This window comes from Anguilla anguilla, chromosome 8 (assembly GCF_013347855.1).
Source record: "Anguilla anguilla isolate fAngAng1 chromosome 8, fAngAng1.pri, whole genome shotgun sequence".
In the NCBI taxonomy this organism is placed as follows: Eukaryota; Metazoa; Chordata; class Actinopteri; order Anguilliformes; family Anguillidae; genus Anguilla; species Anguilla anguilla.
The window spans coordinates 44,540,105-44,567,620 of record NC_049208.1 but is presented as its reverse complement, the minus strand read 5'-3'; the positions used below and the strand labels follow the sequence as shown (position 1 = coordinate 44,567,620).

At 39.6% G+C, this 27,516-nt stretch overlaps 1 protein-coding gene across 9 annotated transcripts in view; it reads right to left on the bottom strand.

The window, feature by feature from the left end:
* The window catches only part of csmd3b (CUB and Sushi multiple domains 3b), a 938,142-nt gene that overhangs the window by 313,941 nt on the left and 596,685 nt on the right, over window positions 1-27,516 (bottom strand). For all 9 annotated transcript variants that reach the window (XM_035430384.1, XM_035430386.1, XM_035430391.1 and 6 more), the window contains 4 exons: window positions 19,550-19,654; window positions 17,191-17,309; window positions 16,678-16,747; window positions 1,447-1,563 (listed from right to left, as the gene is read on the bottom strand). In XM_035430384.1, coding sequence (XP_035286275.1) covers window positions 1,447-1,563; window positions 16,678-16,747; window positions 17,191-17,309; window positions 19,550-19,654 — 411 coding nt within the window. The remainder of the gene's footprint in view (window positions 1-1,446; window positions 1,564-16,677; window positions 16,748-17,190; window positions 17,310-19,549; window positions 19,655-27,516) is intronic.

Sequence of the window (27,516 nt, the reverse complement as noted above, 5' to 3'; positions counted from 1 at the left end):
TTTCCAAATTACACACAGGCCTCTACATATGTGACACTTGCTGTTGGATATTGCTCTTGCTTGATTGCTTGTGCCTGACACGCATTTCCTGTTCGTGGCAGAGAGAGAGAGAGTGGAAGGAGTCTGGTAGAGTGTAGAAAGTTTGTTACAAGATTGTGTTGTGCTTTCAAGCGTGCATTTGATATTAGTTAATGTTTCTAAAACCCATATTATACATAAGGTACCGTAAAATGGTTTTGCTCCTAATTTGAAAATCTTTGTTGCCGTTAGGTCTACGGCTAGGGAATTTTTTTTTCCTCCGCAAAGCACAGGGGTGGTGGCCAAATTGTCTAACTAGCCGGTTAGACAATTTGGCCACCACCTTGCTGACAGGAGGTTTTTTTGTGGTTGTTCGTCCTCCCAGAAGCAAAATATAACTGCTGTTACGGAATTTGCCTTTATCGTTATGTGCTAACATTAGCTGTAGTTTAATCTGATTCTGGATAAATTTTGGTTATATTTTGTCCTGACATAAATAAATTATTGAAGGGTTCCTTCAGTTATTGCTATTTAGTAAAGTAATACAAAATAATTTATTTCATAACTGTAGTAGGAAAAGGAAAATCGGGAAGAATGTAAAGTGCATCAGGAATAAAGGAGTATTACTTTGTAAGATATTGCTGATGCCTTAAATAGTTATTTCACTGACGGTTTTACTAGAGATAACTAATAGACTGTAATGCATATTCAGTACTCAGAATGTCTTACCAGATAATGATATAGAGGATAAAGACTTACTGGATAAATTACAAAAACTAAAGGTGGATTAGGCAGCAGGCCCCGGATGGCATATACCCAAGCGTATTCAAAGAGTTAGGTGAGATCATCTTTAAACCACAGGTATTTTTAGGCAATCTATAAAAACTGGAAAAAATACCAGAGGACTGGAAGGTTCCAGAAAGGGCCAGTGTGGGTGCACACACCTGATTCTACTATCAGAGTCATTGCTAAGCACCTTGATTAGTAGAATCAGGATCAGGTGTGTGCACCCACACTGGCCCTTTCTGGATAAGACTGGGGACCCTAGCTCTAAAACATGAAAAGCACCAAATTAGGAAAAATTAACAGCTTGTTACAATTCTGGGATTGCTGTTCAGGTTGGAATGAAAACCAGCATACACAGGGGTCCCCCAGGACCGAGTTTGAGAACCACTATATATAGTGTGCTTGACATGCAGATTTGAAAGTAGAGGTCATGGTAGAATCTTTTGTATTGATAGTAGTGGTGGCAGAGTTGGCAGTAGTCGTGGTTGTAGCAATAGTGATGGTAGTAGATGTAGTGGAAGCATTACGACTGCAACAGGAGTAGTCAAGAGATAAATGTTTGTGAAAAGGACAGTGTCATTACACTTCTGGAGAAGGAAAGAATACACAGTTAGGAGAGCGGGTCTCAGTCCACTTACTTACCAAAGCCAATGGGAAGTTTGATCGTCCAGGTGCAGTCCAGACCACTGGGATAGTTTCCAGGAAATCCGGGGCTCAGAATCACTCCACTGAAGTCTGTCATCGACCCACCACACTGAGCTGTGAGAAAATTTACACTGCTTTCACTTTTAAATTAATTACAAGAGATCAACATTTACACCACAATATACACACCTTTCACATCTATTTGATTAATACTTTGCCCCCGTTACATCCCAGTGTTCTTTGCGCTTGGTGTTTATGCTTGATAGGGATGGGCACGGTTACAGTTAAACGTGTACACGAAAAATCATTATCGTTTAGGACGCAATACACCGGTTACACGGAATTAAAATTCATCGTCAATGATATACTGAAAATATACATGGGATACATTACCTATGTATAACCATTCCTTATTTTTAAAAATTACTTTCAAATTAAAATGCATTCTTTTTAAAACAAAAGATAGCATTTAGCCTGCATCATTAAAAAAGGGGGAAAATCGATACGCGAACAACTACAATGAATGAACGGAAGTTATCAAAAGCAAAGACGATTGCGGGAAGAAAGCTGGTAGAAGTGGCGCTAAAGCCAGAGCCTGGAAACAGATGAGACAGGCCTGGCAGAACGTGCATGCCATCCTATATTAAAACCCTTCCAAATCGCAACAGAGGTAATGTCATTGGAGAAAAACGTTTCCATCTCGTCTGTGTACAAATCATTCACGGCCTAATTTCAAATCACCTGTTAACAAGTGACAGTGAAGCAGCACCAGTTTTCAAATAGTGCTTCGGGAGCTACACAGAAGATACAAGATCAACAGTGCCACGCCAGGAAATCCACTGATGATCGCAACAGCCCTCGATCCAGGGCACATATAGATCTCTAACTCCCTGCTTTGCTGTATAAGAACACCTGCTCACCTTTTATATATCACTTTGTGCTCGACCAGATATTCTTTTGGGTTGTGGTTATTGTTGAGATGGCTTTGTGATGTCATGGTTTCTGACCACTCAAACTGACTGACTGACAGACTGACATTGAGTATCGCTTCTACCCTTTCTGTCCAAAACCCTTGAACGAGCAGTTCTTAAACAACTAACCTCTTTTCTCCATCAGAACAACCTGCTAGACCCTCACCAGTCTGGCTTCCGATCCAGGCACTCAACAGAGACTGCGCTCCTAGCTGTGACGGAGGCACTTGCAACTGCCAGAGCCTCACGCCTCTCCTCTGTCCTGATCCTTCTTGACCTGTCTGCAGCTTTCGACACGGTCAACCATAAAATACTCCTCTCCACCTTGGCTGGGATGGGCATCGCCGGGGTTGCCCTGTCTTGGTTTGCTTCCTATCTTGCAGATAGGTCCTACCAGGTCACCTGGAAGGGGTCTGCCTCTGCTTCTCATCCCCTTGTTACGGGAGTGCCGCAGGGATCTGTACTGGGTCCTCTGCTGTTCTCCTTATACACCAGATCTTTTGGTTCAGTTATTAATTCACATGGCTTCTCCTATCATTGTTATGCAGATGACACACAACTCTTCTTTTCTTCCCCCCCCTCGGCCACACAGGTCAATGATAAGATATCTTCCTGCCTGGCTGACATCTCCACCTGGATGGCCAGCCACCATCTGAAGCTCAACCTCAACAAAACTGTGCTGCTCTTCTTCCCGTGCAAGACCTCCTTACTTCGTGAGCTCTCAATCACGGTTGATGGCACCACAGTGACTGCCTCTCACTCTGCCAAGAGCTTGGGGGTGGTCCTGGATGACTAACTGGACCTCAAGGAGCACATCAAGGCAACATCACGGTCCTGCAGATTCCTTCTGTACAACATCAGAAGGATTCGACCATACCTGACGACGCACTCCACCCAGCTGCTCGTCCAGGCTACGGCGAACCCTCACCTTGATTACCGCAACTCTCTCCTTGCAAGCCTGCTAGCTTGTGCCATACAGCCACTACAGATGATTCAGAATGCCGCTGCCCGACTCATCTACAACCTTCCCAAATTCTCCCACGTCACTCCTCTGCTGCGATCACTCCACTGGCTACCGGTCGCTGCCAGGATCTGGTTCAAAGCCCTGACCCTTGCCTACACTGCTGCCAACAGGACGCCCCCATCTACTTGCAGGACATGATTCGATTCTATGTGCCTGCTCGACCACTCCAGCAGGGCGCCTTGTAACCCCTCCCACCCGCCCAAAGGGATCACAGAGCTTCTCCATCCTAGCTCCCCAGTGGTGGAACGAACTCCCCGTCCCTCTCCGAACCTCCCCCTCACTACCCATCTTCCGCCGTGGCCTGAAGACTCATCTCTTCAGACTATACCTAGACTAACCACCACCACACTTTTATTTTTCACTCTAAACACCCCCCCCCCCCCCCTTTTTCATGACACTTGTTACATGTTGCCCTATCCCAGCACTTTTTGGCAATTTGTATTTGTCTGCCTAGTTGGCTTTGCAGAGGTTAGGTCTGAATAGTGTTCACTGTGTGAACTAAACTGTGTTCTTGACTAGAAATAGCTGTACAAAATAAGTCTTGTACCTTACTGATCTTGTGTTTAGCAGTTGTCTATGACCATAAACTGCACTTCCTTAATCCTTTGAGGCCTAGGGTGATTGTGATGATTTTTCACTATCTTCAGTTTTTTAAACAGATTAAACAGGTTTATCTAATAGGGTTCACTCATGCAACCTCATTTTTTCACAAGGCTTGTCCCTATCAGGAAATGTCAAATTTTGTCCTGGATATGATTTTAATTTATTGGTAGGCCGTATTATTTGATAAAAAATGTTTGCTTGCTAAAAATGCATTCACTTGAATATATCACCTAAGCCAAAAGGGTCAGCTCAAGTATATCATCTTACATTATATTGATAAAAAATATCAGTGCCTGGCAGAAATATGTTCAGAGAACTGGTATGGTAAAATAAAACTATTTTCTTTATTTTGATGATACTGCAACCAATTAAAACTTTGGTCAAATGCATTTAAACCCGTTCGTGTTCTTTTTAATTGCGCGCAACGTAACAACCATATAAAGTAACGTGAAGGAAGGGGGAAAACGTACTTACCATTGTTTGTGTGTGTTCTGAAGGTGAATTGTAAATGAATGAGAACAAGAAAATATGCCAAAAACAGAAAAGAAACAATGTTTGTTTTACCGAAAATGTAAAATACTTTTTTTTTTTACAAACGACCGCAATTTCTGTTAAATAAAATTGGTACCAAGCGGTACCATTGTTTGTCGTAAATTTGTGGGAAAAAAAAGGTAAATTGTTGAAGGTAAAATGTAACATTCATGTTAAACATTGTTTTATTTTGTATTATATTAAAAGTTAGCAAACACCAACCAAACATACAGCCGGTTTTTCTGGAAGCCTTCCAAGGAAGCATGGGCCATACCATAGGGCTTTTCCATGGGGGTGTTTGGGACACATCATGTGTGAAATCCCAAGGGGGGAGGATGTTTGCATTTGATTTTGTTTTCCGTAATGGGCACTTCATTATTCACATTCATTTGTTTATTTATAGTAATTATTTATTGTTGGTTCTTGAAATGTAAATGTAAAATAACACAATAATAAAGCGAAGAAACTTTTTTTTTTGTAATAGGATTGCTGGGGGAGGGGCTTGGGCTATATAAGCCAGAGGAAAAGTCCTCCTGGGGGAATGTCTTTTCTGTGTGTGCTGAGTGGTCATACTAGACACGCAGCTTACTCCAACAAGTAGGGCCTACTAGGCATAGCCTACTGTGTTTTGTTTACTCGTTTTTGTTTTGTTTATGGTTTTTGTTGTATATATATTTTGTCCTGTCGTCACCTGTACATATTTTGCACCGGTTCTGGGTTTCAAGCATGTCTCCTGTAAATAAACCTGGGTGAACAGAATTTTTTTGTCTCCTGCCACTCTTTTGCTGCTCCAAGCTCTGCCGGACTCCCTCACAAATTGAATGATTAGTTTACAGGCTATTGAAACAGTTGTCAGTTTGCTTCAAAAGTGAAAATGACACAAAATCTCAATGTACCAAACACAGTGTGAGATTAACTGCAGGTTTAGTAATGCCTGCAAAACAATAGTTCAACAGCTTCAATAGTAAATACCGGTATAATACAAAAGTAGCAATTAATGTTCATATTTTATTACACAAGCAGTAAAGACACGTAACCTATTAGTAATAGGTTAATAGTGGTATTCACGTCAGATTTACATCGTCCTCGAATGGGTCTTTTGAATTGAAACTTTGCAATGGAAATAAAAATCCACATCCCCAGAAAGCGGACTTTCACTTTTGTCCCGTGAAACCAATAGAATGACATATGGCTTGAGCTGCCTTTGCTAATGATAATGCTTTTTTGAAAGCATGTTCTGTAACAGCAACAAGGAAGTAACTTCTCCATGTTCAGTTTGTGTTTTCAGCAGCTACAACTCGTGGTGACAAAACAGTGTAAACATAGTGAAAGGTAGGTGTGGTTTTCAAATGCAGCAATGGCTGCATTTGAAAATGTTGGTACATCCAACGTGAGAGTCGCAAGTCTCCCCAGAATAACAAAAAAAGAAAATGATCCTACGTTCAGAAATAATACAGTTATAAGATCAAAGGGCCTTTTGACCCAATTTGTGTCCCTCAGCCTCAAAAGGTTAACTGCAAGTCTATGAATAAAAAGTGGGACAGGGTTCAAAAGGGTTATTCTTGAGGCACAATGTTAATTTATTCCAAAGGTAGGGAAAAGTAAGTTGAAGAAGTGGTCTCCTCAGTCGATGAAAAAAGCCATATGGGAGAGTCTGAGTAAAAATGTATAAGATACATAAAAATGACAACACTGAAAGTAATAAGGAAGTATTGTAACATACACTCACTGGCCACTTCATTAGGTCTACCTGTTCAACTGCAAACTGCACCCGTTAACGCAAATATCTAATCAGATGGCAGAAACTCAATGCATTTAGGCATGTAGACATGGTCAAGACGATCTGCTGAAGTTCAAACCAAGCATCAGAATGGGGAAGAAAGGTGATTTAAGTGACTTTGAACGTGGCATGGCTGTTGGTGCCAGACGGGCTGGTTTGACTATTTCAGAAACTGCTGATCTACTGGAATTTTCACGCACAACCATCTCTAGGGTTTACAGAGGATGGTCCGAAAAAGAGAAAATATCCAATGAGCGGCAGTTCTCTGGGCGAAAATGCCTTGTTGATGGCAGAGGTCAGAGGAGAATGGCCAGACTGGTTCAAGCTGATAGAAAGGCAACAGTAATTCAAAAAACCACTTGTTACAACCGAGGTATGCAGAAGAGCATCTCTGAACGCACACCACGTCAAACCTTGAAGCAGATGGGCTATAGCAGCACACTGGGTGCCACTCCTGTCACCTAATGAAGTGGCCGGTGAGTGTACATGCTTAGGTTAAAAAAGAACTATGGAAAGCCAAGAGGCTCTTTGAAAGGCAAATTGCCCAAGATGCAAAATGTAATCTTAAATGTTTCTTTGAATATTGTAGTAGGAAAAGGAAAGCCAAAGAGGATATCAGGTGCCTCAGGAATGAAGGAGCATTGCTATCTAAGAGTAAAGATATTGCTGATGCATTACATAGTTACTTTGTTGACAGTTTTACTAGAGAAGAGGTTATTAATAGACTGGAAGGCATATTCAGTACTCAAAATGTCTTATCAGATATTGAAATAGAGGAAAAATAAATTCCGTTTTGTGCAGAAATTACTTCTTAAACATGTATACCTTCTAATACCTTAATAACAAACTCGTATTTGATCGGTAAACATTAGAAAAAGTTAAATAATTAAACTCTTTCTCTCTATCTCTCTCTCTGTCTGCTTGTTGCGAGGGGGCAGGACAATGGGTGGGACATCCATATTAATGACCATTCCGCATGACATTCCTGCATAAGTAGTCAGAAAATACCTTGTGTTGTTTACAATCTAGTCTACTTTTTTACGCGTGATTACGAGTGTCGCAGGAACGTGGCTAATGTTCTCCGCTAAATCACTGAGCTGAATTTAGATAGTGCCAGTGACAAGAACGAATGGATTGACATGGTAAAAGTAAATGAAGTAAAGGGATACCTCGGCCTTTTAACCCTCTGGGGTCTAAGGGTAAAATGAGGCACACTGGTGATTGTGCGATGCTCTGACATTTGTGTAAATTTCATCAACTTTATATACAGTGATTCCAAAGTGTTTCATATCTTTGTTTTCAGCACAAACTCAGCTACAATAATATGGCAGCAGTAAGTAGGTCATAATCATGTGTGGATTGTAAACTGCTCTAAAAACACACAAACTGTAAACAGTAGTTTTGAACATGCACAGGAATGTTGTAATAAAACACACTAAACAATTGTGAATAAGACTTTTGGTCACTGGAATGTGTTCATCAAGGTCTTGGGTATCAAAAGATGACAAAATATTTTGGCAAATCCAATGAGAAATATAAAATACATTGCTAAAAGTTAGTGTTGTGACTACTATTTTTCAACACCAGGTGAGAATGGGAGGGCAAATGGCCTTTCTGTAATGAATATGCATTGGGTAGGACGACCTGCCAGCTAAGTAGACTATTCACACCTGGCCGCATGCCTCCCCACCACTAAGACAAAGACTCAGTGAGCCATTTAGAAGACAGAAACAAAGACATCTTTTGATTTTCAGAACATTTATTGAAGCAAACTATACGCATGGAAGATGAGATGAGACTGGTGTACTCTTGCAACGCTTGCGTGGCCTCTTAGCTAGTGGTGAACTAGGCCGTGTTTCCTGATCAGCATCTCTGTAAATATGATAAAAACAAAATTGTTAGGAAATGTGACATCAAATCAAACTTTATTTATATAGCACATTTCCTTCAACAGGTGAAAATTAAATGTGCTTTACAAAAAAGGGGCAAACCACTAACTAATGAAAACAAAACTTAGGAAATGTGACATGGTTACATCATATACAAACAAAGAACCAAACCAACACAACCAGACGCAGAGAGGTAGCCTATAATTTTGAGAAGCAATGGTTAGAATCGTTCGTAGTGTGGGAATTTACAAGCGCGCATATTAGTGAATATTCCTACAAACACACAGAGAATGTAATACAGCACACATTTACAAATAATGCAAGCTATCAATGAAACAACATTAGCTAAACTAAATAAACATTGCTATTCCAGCTCAACTACACGCAACTCATCAATAACAATGCCTCAATCTGAAGTAGGCTAGGTCTGTTTAGCTAAGTGGTTATTATATTGCTATTTCCCGAATTTACTTACAGTATGCTAATATCGATTGTGCGAGGACATCAGTTTTAGAATCTTAGCCACGCCACGGGCTATTTATTACCAATATGATCGAAAAACATACAGTCTACCTGATGCTTCTAACACAACCAGACGCAGAGATCCTAGCCTATAATTTTGAGATGCAATAGTTCGAATCGTTCGTAGTGTGGGAATTTACAAACGCGCATATTGCTGGATATTCCTACAAACACACAGATACGTTGCAATACAGTACACATATTTACCAATATGATCATAAGAAATATACTTACGCACGAAGTTGATCCTCAGCTGGATCAGTTCGCTGTTCGAAATGACACCGCTCTTCATCAGTGTCGGCTTCCGGATCGACCATTTTCCAAAATTAAACGAAATGTTCACCTCAAAAGAAGTGAATTAGGCGACAGTTTGACATTCTATCCCGCTTTCGCAGACTTGGCATTTCTCACATGGATCTTGCATCGCCCCTCCTTTAGTCTCCTTCTATGGAGAGTAATTATAATGTTGTTAACATGTGAATGCGATTTGGGCGGACTTCCTGCTGAGCGAACTTCACATAGTAATGAGTAAAGTTTAACGAAGCATACATGATCTAATTAATCAAATTTAGAACATTTAAAACAATTCATATTATTTGCCAATGGGCGCATTGGAAAGTCGCGATTCTAAGGTTTCTGTCAATGTTTTTGTTGCGTCTGTATGATAACAGCACGTGAAGTTAATCATCCAAATAGAAACGAAAGTAAATTTCATCTTGTCGGAGCTCTCGACCCCAGAGGGTTAACAGTTCTAAAATCAATGCGCTACAAAATCCAGCATTCTAACGCAGTTAAAACAGCAACATTGTTCTTTCGATTTTGAACTGTTGTTACGTCCCCTCCTTTTTCAGTGTCCAGTTTTGCAATTGATGGCAACGTTGAATCAAGGTTCTAGTTAACTGGCTTCATTTAGGGTTGCCAATCATTGCACAAAATACTGAATCGTCTCTTATTTGGATGGTAGAATAGGCGTTCTGTATTTAATTCATGGCTACGGGACGCATTTTCTTCTGTATCTTTGTTAACGACTGCGTTTACAGTAACCGCTGTTTTTAATATAATTCAGTAGTTAGTTAGCTAGCTAACTGGGATAAAAAGCATGCCGTGAGAACATTTTGAGCTAAAACCCGGCTGAATTTTAATATTCAACAATAAAAGTTGTGGTTTATTCCTTATGTATTCCATGCATTCAACATCAAATAGGTAGAATATACCACCACAATGCATTATGTGTAATTTGGTATCTATTTAAGCTCTAGTAGCTACATTTCCCAGTAGTTTGAGGTAGCTTAATTACTTTCAGAATGATTTAAAGTACTATTCTTTTCACTGGTGAGTAGTAGGACAGCAGCTATTGACAGCTTGTCAAAGGCATAATTGTTATTCAAGGGAGGGGTGTGACTAAGGCTGCATAATTAATCAAAGTCTGAGTGGGTGTGAACAAGAGGCAGTGAGGATCCCAACTTCTGCTTTCAACCTACATTAAAGTTGATTTCTAAGCAGTTTAAATATTTGTATTCCATGCATTCAACATCAAATAGGTAGAATATACCACCACAATGCATTATGTGTAATTTGGTGTAACTAGTATTGTAAACACCTCACAGCTAGACCAATGAGGGTTTGTAGCTGGAGGGGAAGGTATCGCGTGTTCTCCCTTGGCTGGTGTGATTCAAAACCGAGATGTCAGTTATTTTTCCTCTGTTCGTAAGAACAGGGCACAATTATAATTAAGAATGCACTGGTTCCGTTGCCACGGGTTAGATATGAAGGCGCTGCTTCATATCCCGCTTAAAGCTGGCCTGAAACGGACCAGTAGCATTCAGGTTACTCTCCGTTCGTAAACGGGGCTATGTTGTCATCAGAGATATATCAGATATGTCGCCGGACTGTCAATATTCCAATGGGAGCATCAGAATATTCACAAATACGCGGAACAACACACCCGATCTATCCGTGACTACAGCAAGAAAGCGTAACAGTTACTATGTTTTACTCTCGTGTTAATCTGACTCCATTTTATATGATAATTTAAAATTTGGCTTTAACTATACGTGGAACTTGGGAGTGGTTACACTCGACTCTATCTTGTGCCATCATTCCTCAATATATGCTCCCGGGTTTAGCATTATTGTTAAATCTCAGTTCGGCGAGGAATCCAGAGGGTAGGAGGCTGACCACCATAATACATGCCTTCCATGCCTGGCTTACATGGATAGTGCATAGACAGTTATGAGCCCAGGGCGGTGAAGAATCTATCGGGCTCCTTAAGGCGAATTTGGGGAGAACCGGCGTACAACGCCCATGGGTTCTCTTATGCCAAACAACACCAGAACCGATCCCACCAATCCCTTAGCGGGCAGATCGTGGTCACCTATCTAACTTGAAGACCCCACTAAAGACGTTTACTGTACTAGACCCCTGATCAGTAGGTCCTAGTCATAATTGCCCCCCTGAGTATTTAAACGGAATTTCGGCTGAAAAGAAGATAAAATGGATTAGAGTCATGAAGACCACGCAAGTTAAAAATAAGAATTTATTGAACAGGCAGGTAGGTTGTTATCTTTAAATTCAAATCAATTATAAGGTTTAAAAAACATAAATACAGAGGAAAAGAGTTCTTACCAGCCTGTTTAGCTACACACAGAACACATAGCCTAGTATGTGCACTGAGGGAAGTCGATTACGATCTTCCTTGTGAATCTACACACACCACGCAGATTATGTGTAACGTGGGGAAGTCGGTTACGATCTTCCTTGTCTATCTCTACACAGAACACATAGCCTAGTATGTGCACTGAGGGAAGTCGATTACGATCTTCCTTGTCTGTCTACACGCAGCGCACATAGTATGTGCACGGTGGGAAGTCGATTACGATCTTCCTCGATTGCTTTGTCTCCCTTCCTTTTAAGCCAAATCCCGCGTTTGGTCTAGGCGGCATTGCCATAAATTAACCTGTCCGAATCTTAAATCTCTAATTCCGGCCCCCACCATTTGGAGGAGGTTGTTAAAACAATTGGTGGGGAAATGGGGAAAAGGAGATGATTACCAGAGAGGACATTCCATTGTGTTAGGTTTTTCCTGAGTTATTGAAACTATGTTTTATTAAATTCTATTTGGTATGAAACATATTTCATTCAATTGCTATAATTTTCCTGAATATGTCCATACTAAACATGTCAAGTGGATGTAATATTATGCTGCAGTTGTCATGAAAATACCCTTCTGTTTAACCATTGAACACGCAATCCATGTTATTATTACATAAGGCATAATACAATAATACAATGAACACATGTGCATGGTTTGTAAGGTTTTCCGGGATTTGTAAATAAGATATACAGATGGTTTATAGTCCAAATCCAGAAAAGAAATACAAAGTGTAATGTCAGAGGGGTCCATATGTGGGCAGTGTGGTACTGTCCCGTGTAGTGCCCCCACCAGGTGCCGGTCGCTTCACCCTTTACGACCCCAAAACACCCACACCCACAACCACAGGCAAAGAGACTAGTTCCCCTTATCTTGGTTGTGTCCAGGTGGTAACATTCCAGAGAGCCAAATGGCCTGCCCATTCAGAGGAAGTCCGAGTGACTTATTGTTTTACCACAAGGCTCTCGGGTCCTTTGAAGTACACGCTGCGTCCCAGCATGCTGGCTCGTTCAAATGTCAGCCTTTTCTGGGTCCCAGTTTAATTTCCCTCTTACAGTATCTATTTAAACACATGGTTGCTAAGGAAATATGTCACAAAAGTGTGGGAATCCCTTGTCAATCTTTGGCAGTGAAAATCTCTGGTTTTCTGGCAGCCCATTCAGCATTAATGTCTAACTTCAAAACAGCACAACTCCCTCAGTCATTGTCCAATCTCCATGTATGATACATCTATTTGAAGCTCTGTTTCTCAGATTGCATATGCTATAAAATATGCTATCACCTTTCCTGCACTTAAGCCTGGTTTTCTGGCTCCTGTCACATATACCCAAGAGTACTCAAAGAGTTAGGTGTGATCATCTTAAAACAACTGGCCAGGTACTCTTAGACAGCCCTTAGAAACTGGAGAAATAACTGAGGACTGGAAGCAAGGTAATACAAAACTAATATATAAGAAAGCGGACTGTGCTGATCCAGGAAACTACAGGACTGTCAGTCACATGCCAAATCTGGCCAATCCTTGCCTATTTGGGGGTACCCTATTTAAAGCTTTATAACTCCAGATGTGAACACCACAGAGACTTGAAAATGGCTTAAATGAAGCAAGACATTTGTATCATTTACAATACTTAGATTAGTTTATATTCATAATTTTGGAAGAAAATGTTTGCCACAAATGCAACTGTATAGGTAAAAAATCAAAAATGGATTTGCTATTTTTTTAGTTTGCAATGAAATACTGAGAGATTGCATATATACAGCAGGTTAAACTATACATGTCCTGGATCAAAAACTTCTTGACCACAAGTTCATAAAATATAATGATGGATATGTAGAACTACTATAGATCTATGAAGCAAAAACTAAGCAGTGTACCCAGCGTCTGCAAATCTATCCAAAATGTCTAAATTATGCATTGCTGTAAATCACAACATATTCACATATTTCACTACAAACTGTTTTGACTCAAGAAACTCATCAGTACAGTGGTCTAAAATATCTAGGGTTCCAGAAACATATCCAAAATCTCTCAAAAAATCTTGTCCGTTATAAAGAATATAAATAAGCTCCTTATGAAAGTTTAAGATGAAACATTGAGATCAGATTAGAAAATAATGCAAAAGTATTGTCACACAATGTGGTGCAGTACCTAAATGTGTAATAATTAACTCTTGTATGTATTTCTATACTCTGTACTCTTGTATGTTTTCTTGTATGGGGATGGGACGGCATAAACATTTTGGCAATGTTCCAACTCTCACGTCATCACTGTTGCATGCATCACAAAAACTATTAAATTAGCAACAAACGCTTAAATTACAGTGTGAAATATTCTCCTTATAAAATACCACTAACCTATTTAAAGCCACTCAATTTAAAAAATAACATAGATAACCGAAATATTTTGAGCAGTAATACTTACATAGCAATGATGAAATCTTATCTGTGTTCAGCAGATAGATACAGAGACAGTAAATCAATGATACAGTTCTATCCGCTTTGGTCTTCCTCCAGAAAACGATATCAGCTAGGTCTATCAGCAAACATATGGCTTAACTATGCTCAGAAGTCCTCAATAATAATAGTATTTTCCAATAAATTATGAAAAATTGTTCACAATGTTTCGTCAGGTGCAGTATCTTTTAATGCTACCACAGAGGGAATGCGCAAGTTAATGCGATGATGAGAAAACTTTCGGTTACTCTGAGATATAAAACGCTATTCCAAAAGCAAAAATAGACAAGTTACACATCGTTAGAAAGCTTATACTGTCACCTACTGAATAAGTGAATTGTCAATCAAGCCAGACTGTACTAAAAAGAGCGACAATGGTGTAAACAACGTGTGGTATTACGCACAGCTATTTTGGAAGGTACCGAGGCATCACAAATGTGTGTATATTTCACAAATGGATTGTCCAAGACAATATATGACCACTCAATCTCAAAAGGGACATCACTACGCATAAAACCAATGGTAAGGTTGTATATTTATTCAATATTTAGTCCCAGATATTGAATGTAGAATGACATGGCATAATTAAAAAAAAAAACTTTGTCTCGTTTACTTCGTTATTCAGTGAGCAGCGTTTTCACTGCTGTATTGGCATATCTTAGGCCTATTGTCGAGTTTATCTTGTTGCTATGAGGAAATACAATTTTTGAGTGGTGAAAGAATATTCTTATGAATGGACAGATAGACAATATTGTCCATTATGTCATGGGTGGGGGGTGTAGTTGTAGATGAGACTGCAGGGAGGGGGGCGTGTTAAATGAACGACCAGAGCGACAATGGTGGTTCTGCGAAACTCCGTATTTGGCATAGTTGTGTATCGTCTACTTATGAAACTAAAACAACGCGTTTCTGTTTTTAACTCGTACTTTGGTTGCAGTAGCACTGAATGTCTGAGTTCAGTAATCTGGGCACGCCAGCGTGCCGGCCACTAGGAGGCTTGCACAAAGGGGTTAAGATAACATTAGTACTTGGGAAAAATAAAGCCCTAATACCAGGGGATATTGGGCTGGTATCAGCATAGAAGCCATTCAAATATTTCTGGCAACTTTCTTAAAAAAAAAAAAACATTACAACAGTTTGCAACATAAGACTCGTAAGACCCTAACAGGGACGTCAAACCTGTTTTGGCAATTTTTCAGCAAACAGTTTATTTTTCACAATTTCATAAATGCTACTCAAATAGCAACATATAAATACTAACTTATCAGAAAATAACAGCTGTTTTCTTTAGTACGATTTAATACGAACCAAAGTCAATTGGGTAATTATAAAAAAATCTAACCTTTTTGGTATAATAAAAACTGAACATAATACCATAATCTTTAAAATTGAGAGCTTGTTCAGTTTATGTAATTGTATGTTTAATATCAGTCAGCAACACAAATAACCAATTGATTCTCATTTCTCGATTTATGTTTTAAAATGAATATCGAACACCCCTTAATTTCTTGCTTTTTAATATCTGTTTCTGAAATGGAAAACGATTGACCAAAAAGTACACACAGATCCTTTCTCCCCAATGATAGTTATGACTTGCCGAGGGAATCAGCTAATTTTTTTTAACATTGTATTAAAGGAAACAACTATTTTCTTATGTTTTGTAAAGCCAACGATTTATATATTATTATTTGATTATACTGTAGCATTTATGCCATTATGGATTAAAAATAAAGTGTCAAACTCTGTTTTCTGAAAAATCGGTTTTAACCTCCCAAGGGGGGTATGCATCATCTCACACTGGCAGCAGGTTGGAAACTGGGAATCGAAAAGACGTATCTCCTTTTCACCGTAATTAAAAAATAAAAATTGACGACTAGCAGCAGTGAATAAAAACGAATTAACCGTGTTACATTTATGATGCGTTACATTTATACAAACTCTCCCCTATATCCTAAGTGAAACTAACTTGGATGACTTTAGACTGTGTCAACAATTATTAAGTTTCACAGTCTGACCACAAAGTTAGTTGAATAACCGTTTATAGACATAAATGCCACTCAAATACACACAAAAATGTTATGGGTAACAAGCATGTCCCTATTTTTGGCTTATCTTTAAAATGTATTTTCCTCTCTTTTCCCGTTAAAATAAGAGTGGCGATAACACTTCTACTTTGCTCGTGAGTGCCACAGTTGAAGTGTTAACTGCCAGACATGGTTTTGAGTGCTCACATTTGCCACCTGGTGGTGGTTTTGCAAACAAAAGTAGCTCCTGTAGAAATACAAAGAAAATGTATGCAAATTTGCTGCTGCCGGGAAGATCTCTCTCGGCAGAAGCGTCATCTGAAACCAGTGACCACTGTAAGAATAGTTTTATCTTACGGTTTTCTGTCTGCCAGCTTTGAACAATTTACCCATACTATGCTTCATTGATAAAGCCTTACATTCTGTTAATTTGACTGTGCTTCCTGTGATTAAATGCCTGATAAGTTCAATAAGTTTGTCCTTTCATTTAGCTTTTAGGTATTAAAAACATGGATGTTGTTTGCGGTTTATCAATTAATTACCAAATAATTGTTATAATTGAATACGATATCAGTTTGGGTCTTGAAAAGCATGGATTAATATCTTTGGGACATTGCTGAAAAAGTTTGTGCACCCCTGCTCTACACTCACCCATCTGTTTCCAGCTGTTATTCTTTCTTCAGCCATCATTCCATTTGCTCTGAATGCTGCACGTACTTGCGCATTTTATGTCTGGGCACTGAGATTGACATTGAAATCAGGACCATTTTATTCACTTACCAAGACACAGAGGCACAGGGTAATTCCATCTTCGGACAGGACCAGGCATGCAGGTAATATAAGGGTTCCCCTGAAATGAGTAAAACATTTTTACAATACAAACCAAAATACGAATGAATGAGAATATGAAGTGCATATCAAGAAATAACTCAGTGAAAATCTAATTATACTACTTTGGTACACCAAGAGATACCCATATTATTTATTACCAATATTTGTATAATCTACATTTCTATTTAACTCTGTCTCTTGTCAGAACTATTATGTGCCACCCTGTCCTTGCATAAAGATGATAGTTTGTGCCAGATGTTGAAGGGAGGAAATGTATAGGTTCGGAGATGGTATGATTAAGTTTGCACTTTTAATCATAATGACCCTTACTCTGACAGCCCAAATATTCCTCTGCCCATCTGCAAAACCTGTTTCACTTATTTAAAAACTGCTCACTGTTTAGAATTGGGGAAAACTTAACCTGGACCTGGATGTGTATGTATAGCACCCTGATTTGCTTACCTGCAGAGAGTAGCCTTGTTCACACTGGAACTGTACTACATCCCCCACCATGTAGCGGTCCCCCACTCTAATCCCATAGTTGGGAGTTTGAGGCTCTGGGCAGGAATCCAACCCAATTGCTTCAGAAAGAGAAAATGGAGATATGCTAGATATATTAATAGAGACTAGTGGATTAAAACTATTTATTTCAGACTGTTAAGGGTGCATAGTCAAGTCACTTACATTAAATTACTTCCAGTTTAGATATTTATGAGCATTAAATAGAAAACTCATCTGATTAAAAACTATGTAATTGAGAACAGACTTCCTTAGCTTTTAGCATTAAATACAGTGCTGACTAATTGAAGTACATTAACATGCAATAAATATATATTTAAATATGATAAATAGAACTAGTACTCTTAAATCACACATTTGTCTATACACAGGTCAGTACATCTATACAATACTTACTTTAAAATGACCAAAAAGCCCTCAAATCATAGTTGTGGTTTTTATTCGAACCACAGATTCAGCTCCAGAATTTTAACAAATGGTTAATTTTTCTTAATTAGATGGTAAATAAATGGACTGCATTTATATAGCGCTTTTATCCAAAGCGCTTTACAATTGATGCCTCTCATTCGCCAGAGCAGTTGGGGGCTAGGTGCCTTGCTCAAGGACACTTCGACACTTCGGGGTTTGAACCGGCAACCCTCCGACTGCCAGTCAATCGGTCTTACCTCCTGAGCTATGTCGCCCCCCAGATGCTTTTCATGACGTATTATTTACCCTCTAAAGCTTCATTATGTCAGAATGTATGCCATAAAGAAGTCCCATGCTCACATTGTGCTTATTGTGCTGAATTGCAAACAACTACATAAAAAGAGGTAACAAAAAATGTACCTGATCAGTCCTCAAGTTTGATTAGTTTTAAAGATTGAGGTGAATCAACAGGCTACTAAGTGTGGGCACATGGCTACTAAGACTAACCGTCTGGGAGGTAGGGGAGGGCAGGGCCAAATCTAACACACGGTAAGAAAAAAAAAGGTAACACGGACTTTTTAGGTCAATGCATCAAGCTTGAACAACGTATTTCAGGTAAAACATGCTAAATTACCATCTCTTTTTCTCCAACGAACGGCAGGAGAGTTCAATAAATATTTTGAGAGATATTACCAAAAGTCTGTTTTGGCTATATGCTGGTGAAGTCTTGTACCAACTGTACTGTGTGTCAAGGAATCCAAATGTATGTAATTGTAAACAGTTTTATTGACCAACAGATTGCATAGTTTTGATATTGCATGTTAGCTTTCTTGGTTTACTACCCAGGCAAAAGTACAAAGCCCCTGCAAGGTTAAACCTAATGGGGTTGTCAGCCTGTTACCAGTAGATTACTGATTAACCAATTGATTGAATTTGTTAAACTCAGACTTGATCTTCATAAATATATATATATATATATAAACTTTAACTATAGGCTACGTGGTGACATGTCACATTGACTGATACAGTTGTTTGGATCTAAAAGACATTAAACAGGAACCGGAGAATAAGTGATGTAGTCTTGTGCTAGATTTTCACCGATATAGGTAGGCCAGGAAAAACATTGCCTTACTTTATGTAAACTTTTAAAGACATTAATACTGTTAGATGTACCCTGCACCCCAACCACAGGATTAAATGCAACATTTCACTCTCTGTACTTTTAGTCAGATTTCTAGTGAATGGTATGTCCCAGAAACTTCATTCAAGTGTGTAATCATAACTGATGGATGTAGGTTGTTTGTACTAAAAAAAGAACCTATTTTCAGAATTGAGCCAAATATGAAAACCATTATTTATAGTTATTTCCCTCCTCTCTCTTTTTGAAGAATTCCGACAGAGCAAATGATAATGAGCCAAAACTGCATTAATTGAAAAAAAAATTATAAAAGAACTTAAACATATTTGTTTGACAACATAATTAGGAGCCTATTAATTACCCCTCAGCCCTCAAGTATGATTAGTTACAAAGTTTTGTTACCTCTTTTTAAGCAGTTCTTTGCAATATAGCCCAATAAACACAACGTGAACATGGGACTTTTATTCTTCATGGCATGTATAGCTATTAATGATGTAATGTGGCTTAAGAGGGTAAATAATCCATCTAAGCATGAAAATGACATAATTAAGATAAATTAACAGCTTGTTAAATCCAGAATCCACAGGAGGTCCTGAGGACCGAGGTGGAATACCACTGTTATAATGAATGCAATTTTCTTGAAAGAGTAACATATGAAATTACATTCTGAAAGGACAATTTCAAATACAAACTTGATGGAATGGAAGTGCATGTATGGAGACTCAGGGCGTAAAGGAATGGAAAATATTATGTTACCTGTGTACTCCAAGTGGAACCCAGCTGCTGACACACTGATGTCTGACTGGAAGTTCAGGTACAAGTTGTTTGATGTGCTGTTCAAGAGCTGTGGGATTGTTGTCCCTGAAAAAATAAGAAAGCCTTTTAGTCTTTTGTCAAGAGTCTAGTGATGCGCGGATCGCAGTTATATCTGCGGGCACCGTGGTTAATCTGCGGATCGGGCGGGCGGAGTCATAAAAACTAACATTCTGATTAATAGCGGATGGGTTGTGGGTGGGTGAAATAATTAATTAACGTAATTAATGTGGAAAATATTAATTACATTCTCTAAAATGTGAGCATATTTTAAGCTTCATTTTTCGTCAGGCACGAATTAGCAGACTAGACTCTCATTGCGCCAATTTCGGTGTCCATTTGTCTTAAGCAGCAATGGAGACAAAAAAGATCAGAGAGAAAATTAACCTAGAAATACCGCCTCGCGGTTGTATGTCTCTGCCAACCAGTAGCCAGTTTGGATATAAAATGTCATCACTTCATCATGTTATCCTATTAGACATTTGTGTGAAACTTTGACACAGTATGAATCTTTGAGTTATGGCCAAAAATATGTTGTGTGACGTCACAGTGACCTTGACCTTTGACCACCAAAATCTAATCAGTTCATCCTTGAGTCCAAGTGGACGTTTGTGCCAAATTTGAAGAAATTCCCTCAAGGCGTTCCTGAGATATCGCGTTCACAAGAATGGGATGGACGTGAGGTCACAGTGACCTTGACCTTGACCTTTGACCACCAAAATCTAATCAGTTCATCCTTGAGTCCAAGTGAATGTTTGCGCCAAATTTGAAGAAATTCCCTGAAGGCGTTCCTGAGATATCGCGTTCAAAAGAATCGAGACGGACGGACGGACAACCCGAAAACATAATGCCTCCAGCCACGGCTGCGCCGTCGCGGAGGCATAAAAAAAAGGAAGGGCAGAAAAGTTCTGTGTGGGAGTGATTTAGTGAAATACTTAACCATGATGAGTCAAGTGCTGGGTATGTGCTATTGTGGAAATACCTGTTGCCATTTTCATAATACCAAAAAAATCTTTTACTTTAAATAAATGTTTATTTATTTAAAACCAGCCTACTTCAGTGTAATATGTTACCATATCATCACGCTTACGTAATGTGTGATCTGACACAAAGTTTGCATGACATTGTAAAATGGTAAGATTACAAAACACAGGGCCAAGTGACTTGAAAGAACTGAGGAAATATTGGGTAGCATTGCTTTGAAATACATCTTATGTCATTTCGGTGAGGCAAGATAGCCTATATTGTTTGTAGTACCGTAACTTGGCGTAATTTTGATATCAATACTTTTGAGTAACTTGGCATTTTTGTACATTGAAAACGTGTTCTTTATGAGATATCATTTCTTTTTGCAAAGCGTTTTATTATGAGAGTGAGAAATGCGACCCTGCAAGAAACGGTTGTGGATTATGGCTATCGTTGTGTGAATTTGTACAGTCTGATGAGCGTGTACCGTTCAGCAGTTTCGGTTTGCTATAGCCTATATGTAAAAACAGTGGCTGTGAGAAAGGATGCAGTGGCGTAAGCGTAAACGCATTAGAAACGCAGATGAAATATGGCCAGTGTATGTACTCACGGATTTGACGTCCATCCAACGAGCCTTGACTGACAAAAGAATCAGTAAGCCCGTAGAATTATAACTCCCTAGGTCGCAACTTGTGTAGCCTTCTGTCCTGCTCCGTTGTCTGTTATTTCGTGGAGATGCACTTTTAGTGTTTATAAGGTTTATAAGGCATTTTGAAAGGCTTATCTGCAGGTAGGAATACTCTTCGCTGTTTTGGTAAACTAGAACCGGAAAACATGATAGTGGAGAATAGGAGCAGACGTATATGTCCCAGCAGGCTTTGCATATGAGAAAATAACAACAGTGTGAGAGAAATTAAGATGAAATGACGAAATTCCGTAGTTGAAACAATATGTTTTTAGCAGAATGGGCATGTAGGTGAAGGTTGACATGATCACGGAGTATAGTGCGAAGTAAATGGAGTGACCATGAGCAAGCTTATATTCCTGATCGAACGGTATATACAACAGTCGCTATATAGTGTTAACCGTTAAAGTGGAGGGTTAAGTAACGTGTGAAATCTATTGCACTGCTGTTTTTTTTTCATGTTCAGTACTAGTAGTTATAATTATGAGTGAATCATGATTTTAAATGTAATGTTTTAATGGGGAGTTGCAGAACGTACATACGTAGTAATTGTTTGTATGTGGCTAGATAGAGAACAGGGCGAGGTAACATGAATGTAGAAACGTGGCGTTTGGTGATAAGAAGGTTTTGTACGGTAGCCAAGTGAAGAAATGTAGTTAGTAGAAATGGCACAGCGGTGAACTGGTGTAACTTTTTAATAAAAGGAATACATTTGCCGTCATGGAATGCATATGGGTGGCCATGAGTGAGTTTTGGTAAAGCAAATATAAGCTTAAGAGAACGTTAGTGTAAAAGAGGAAATTATCTGCCTGAGGATGAGGCGGGATTCAATCGTTCAACCGGAGGTTTACCAGTCTGTCACTTTGTTAGGGGCAGCACCATGACATAGCTATGCAATGCGTGAAATATCATTAGCAAACCTGTCTGTGGTTTTAAAGAAGAACACAGGCGAGTAAGCGCAGAAGAGCTCCCGTTGAATCCATATGGCTTTGCAATATTGTAGCCGGTTAACAATTGAACGTGCAGACGGTACATCATAATACAGTGTATACGTTCGGGGAACGGCTGGTAGATATGGTGCAAAAGCAATAATTGATAAGTAGTAGACAAGTATTAGTGAGGGTAAAAGCAGGCTAAAGGAGTAACATGGTGGTTGAACGTGACACTTCCCAGTGTCACGTTCAATTCCCACAAATGTGCATAATTTTTTTATTATTCAGTCATTTCAATGTACTTTAAAACGTGTTTTTCTAAGCCTAAATTTCCCACTATAAAAGTTCACCCGAACCGCCTGGGCATGGTAATGAGAACTGTCAGTTAGCTATGATTGACAGACCGTGCCCCGTTACCATAGCTACCCCCATGATACGTGCTGTTTTTGGGAGACTTTTCACAAGCTAGCTAGCTGAGTAGTATATGAAGTACCGATAGATAGCTAAGGTAAAGACGTTGACTTATATCCAATTATAATTTTTGCTATGTAGCTAGCCAAGTTAAGATAAAAGCACAACTATAATATCCTCATAAAACCAAACTAGCTAGCTAACGTTATCGATAACATTGCCTTATGAAAGCAAACTACCTAGCTAGCTAACATTAGCTAGCTAGCTAAATGAATATAACCAGAAATAATCTAATAGTCCTTAAAAGGCACTCTAATTTAAGTGAACCTAACGTTAGTCAAATATTTGCATTGTTTTGCCTATAAGCCAGCGGCGCAAACTATGGGTCTGGGTTTACGGGGCGTGGAAAGGGGAGTGGTTACTGTGTTTGTGACGCACCAAGTTGACAACTTTCTCAACCGGTTGAAAATAGGACGATAAATTTAAAACGCATATTTCGCCAAAAATGCAGAACGGACATATTTAATACTTTACTCATTGTGTTTCTTCAATGCCTCTTGTGTAAATAGCACATGAAACCGAGAAAGTGTGAAAATCACCATGGTACTCCTTTAAAGAAAGGCGCTCCTAGCTGGGCTTGAACCTAGGACCCTGTGTTCCCAAGACTGTAACCTTGCCCACTAGGCCACAGGCGAACTAGCTGTTTGTTTCAGAGTAAAAGGGTATGGGTATTTTGCGTGTGTATGCGAGTTTTTCATTGGGTCGTGTAGGTGAAGATTTGGCGGGTGTCGGTAAAATGTCCAATGGGGAGACATGTTATTAGTGGGATAGGCGGCAGGAAAAATAAGAATGAGAGGAAGAAGAAGAATGAGAAGAAGAAGAAGAAAACGCAAAATCCCCTTAGTTTGGGGCTTTATTGTGTGTTGTTTATGAAATCTGTTTGTTGAAATGGGGTCAGAATGTACAGAATTTAATGTTTTTAAGGGCTGAGTGTCTGTGGCTGTTGTGATTATTTCTGTGGGGAACCCTGAAGAGTGCCAAACTCTCGGTGCTGTATAGGTATGGGGCATGCCCCCGCCAAAGCGTAACTTGGCGGGATGGCGTACCTGCCATCCCAATAGCCTACAATCAGCCATTCTGACATATACACCAGTAAGTGCTGTGTATGTATTAGCTAGCTGATGCTGTCTTGCTTGCTAGCAAGATAGATTGATAACTAGTTAGTGAGAGAGCTACCTAGATCTCTATCTATCTTGCTAGCTAGCTTCTTCCTAGCTAGTGAGAGAGAAATAGTTGTCTGTCGCTCACTGGCTATATCTTTTGCTGGCTAATATAATATATACACAGGCAAATAAATGCATATTTCTAGCTTCTGTCAGGATTAGCAGGGTTGATGAACTGCCCTCAGGCTGTCCCCTTATATTATAACAAAAGGAAGGAAGCGTTGTTATTTAGCTCCAGCACTCAAACCTTTTTACTTAACTTTATTCATTATTCAGCTGGTGATTGTGGCATTAGCCACTTTGCACATTAATTACATAGTTATGCACACCTTTGTTTAAAAACCTAAATGCTTCATAGCACTTCTGTCAATGTACCAGCAGTAGACTGACATGAAGCCAAGTGTTTCTTAGAAACTGCAAATGGCCTTGCTATGGGCTAGCTAGGGTTGCCATCCGTCCCGTATAATATGGGATCGTCCCGGATTTCAAAGTAAAATGCTACGTCCCGTATTGATTAAATATGGGACGCAATTTGTCCCGTATTTTCGTGCACGTCATTTCATATATAACACTAGGTATTCAACCTTCTGAGAATAACATTCAAACCAGCTTTACAAGCGGAGTTGAGAAGTGTAATTTTACTGGTGGTGACTGTGAGCTCCAGACAGATAGGCTCAGCCTCTGCACGCTGCTGCGTGAGAGTGCACGTTAAGTCAGTGTCATTATCGCTACCTCACTGATTGCCTCGGGAAGTGAAGTGCCTCGCTGTTTTTTATATTTTGTTGTTGGAATGTTTGCAGTTACTGATAGTTTCCATTTGATTGGGAGGAAAATATGTTATTGTGATGTTTCAGCCTGTTTTGTGTAAAACCAATCAGCATTACAAAGCCAAGCTATAATATGCAATATTTTTCTTACACTTGTAAATCATAGTGCTTTTGTCATTTTTTCCGTTGAACAAAGCACTGTAAATCATGTGTGTCGTTGTAATGGATTGCTTTGAAGTCATTTCAGCACCGGGTGAAAACATTTTTTGCACCCCAATCCCCCCCCACCCCCCCTATCCTGTCCCATATTTTGCCAGAACAAAGGTGGCAACCCTAGGGCTAGTTAGTAAGCAATAGGTTCTTAATCAGAGGGGTTCCTAATTAGCCCAGCTAATGTTACCTAGTTCTTGGCGTGTTAAGTGGCTAATGTTGCAATCCTCAGCTGAATAATGAATCTGATGAAAAACAAGTTACTGCTGGTAGATCGCCGTGTCATTAAAAAAAGCGTCTAATTCTTCCCGTTTACATCCCATTTCCCGATGGCTTCTGCCTGACAGATAGGTACGCTTGATTGATGTGAAATGTGGCCATTCTGCTGCTGTTGAGAACTTTTTAACATTAAGATTTACAGGTCTGGTCAGGGTTAACGACCTGCTGATGGCGGCTGATGCTGAGTATGTTTCCTTGGGAGGTGCAAAGTCCCGGACACACCCTGTCATCTGTGGTGTCCCTCAAGGGTTGGTTCTCGGTCCCACCCTGTTCTCCCTGTACATACTCCCCCTTGGCCGTGTCATTAGCTGGCATGGAATATCATTCCACTGCTACGCTGATGACACGCAACTATACCTAAAAACTGTCCCAACCCCCCTGCAGCCTTGTCGTCGTCATCGTCGTCATCCTCATCATCATCATCACTAACCACCTTGGGTTCGATCCTCACTTGACCTTTGATGCCCACATCAAACAACTGTGCAAAACCTCCTTCTACCACCTCAGGAACATCTCCAAACTCGTCCACGCCTTAGTCTCCTCAAGGCTGGACTATTGCAACACACTTCTCATCGGGACTCCTAGCAACAGCCTCCAGAAGCTCCAATACATCCAGAACAGTGGATCTGATGAGAGTGCGAAAATATGAACATATCACACCCGTCCTGCACTCACTACACTGGCTCTCTGTCTCCTTCAGGATCGAATACAAAATATCTCTGCTAACACATCAGTGCATCCACGGAAATGCCCCTCCCTACCTCAAGGAACTTCTTATGCCACAAACCTCCACCCGTAACCTGCAATCCAGAAATAACAACCTTCTCCATTCCCCCAGGACTAAGCTTCACACCATGGGGGATCGGGCCTTCTGCTCGGCTGCACCTCATCTGTGGAATACTCTCCCCAACCACCTGAGGACACCACAGATTATTGATGCTTTTAGAAGGGGCCTAAAAACCTTCCTTTTAACAGAGCTTTTCCTTAACTTTGTGCTGGTTTTTATCTTTGTTTTTATGCATTGTCTATAAACGTTTGCTTTTTAATCAGGCCATTTTTCCTTTTTAATTCAGGCCTTCTTCCTTTGTGTGGCTTTTAATGTTCTCTGCTATTTTTTTTTATTTTTATGCTTCTGTTTTTTACTCTGTAGCACTTTGGGATTTATGTCTAATGGAAAGTGCATTACAAATTAAATGTATTATTATTATTATTATTATTAGTATTATTATTAATAATAAGATTTGAATCTCGCCTGTCACTCATCCAAAAGCGTTGCAGGCAGACACGCTACCCGTGAGCTACCAGTGATGGAAACATAGCAACAGAAAAGTTTTGCTCTTTTAAACGAGTGCATGTGTATATGTCATTTCCTGTGTGCATTCAATGTTTTTATTGGTTGATGTACCTAAATGTCCAATGGGGAGACATATTATTTGTGGCATTTGTGATGATGTAATCAGGCAGGAAAAAGAAGGAAAAAAATGCAAAATGCCCAGTTTAGGGCTTTATTGTGTGGACGTGTGAAGTTGTTTGTGAATTCTGTCTGTAGAAATGGGGTCAGAAGGTACAGAAATAAATGTTTAAAGGGCAGAGAGTCTGTGGTAATTGCGGTTATTTCTGTGGGGAACCCTGAAAAGTGCCAAACTGTCAGTGCTGTGTACGCATATACCTGCTATCCCAATAAAAAGCTAAGCAAATGTTTGAGTGCTGGATCAAAATAACCTTTTCATTTCCTAATGTCAGTTGCTAAGACTAGTTTTAGGAAGGGCAAAATGGAGCTTTATAACATGGACAGCAGGGAAAAGCGTGACAACACATTTCTTACTGAAATCGTAATTCAGCTGTTTTAACTTAATTTCTTTGATCAAACTGACACAAAGCAAATGTTTGATGTTAGCCTTTTTTTGATTGCAATTCTATGATGTAGCTAGCACAACCAATAGCACTGACCCATAAAATAGATCTTTAATGTTACTTGTTCAATTGAACGTTTGAAGCGAAGCTGTTCAATTACAGTCTAGCTAGGTCAGCTGACGTCTCATATATATATATATATTTAAAGCCAAGGTGCCATATGCCAAAATTAATTCTCCCTAAAAAAACTCCAAATCTTCGGTCGACTCCCATACAAATTTCTCACACTTTGTCCCCCATACACCCTTTCAAAATCTGTCCTTGACCCCTGTAGGATATATAGGGTTTAGATTTTGGCCTTAGAGTGTGAGGGAGGGGGGAGTGCCGGAGGACCACACGCAACTGTACAGGGACTCGAAAAGCTTATCCCCGAGGTGATAAGCCACTGAGGCTAGAGGAAACGAGGAAGGGAAAAAATAAAACAGACTGACAGCAGTGAGAACTCAAACTCCCTGTCAAGCCTTAAAAAACAGTCAAACAGAAAACAACCCTGTATAGTAAAAACAATGGCGAGAATCAGAGA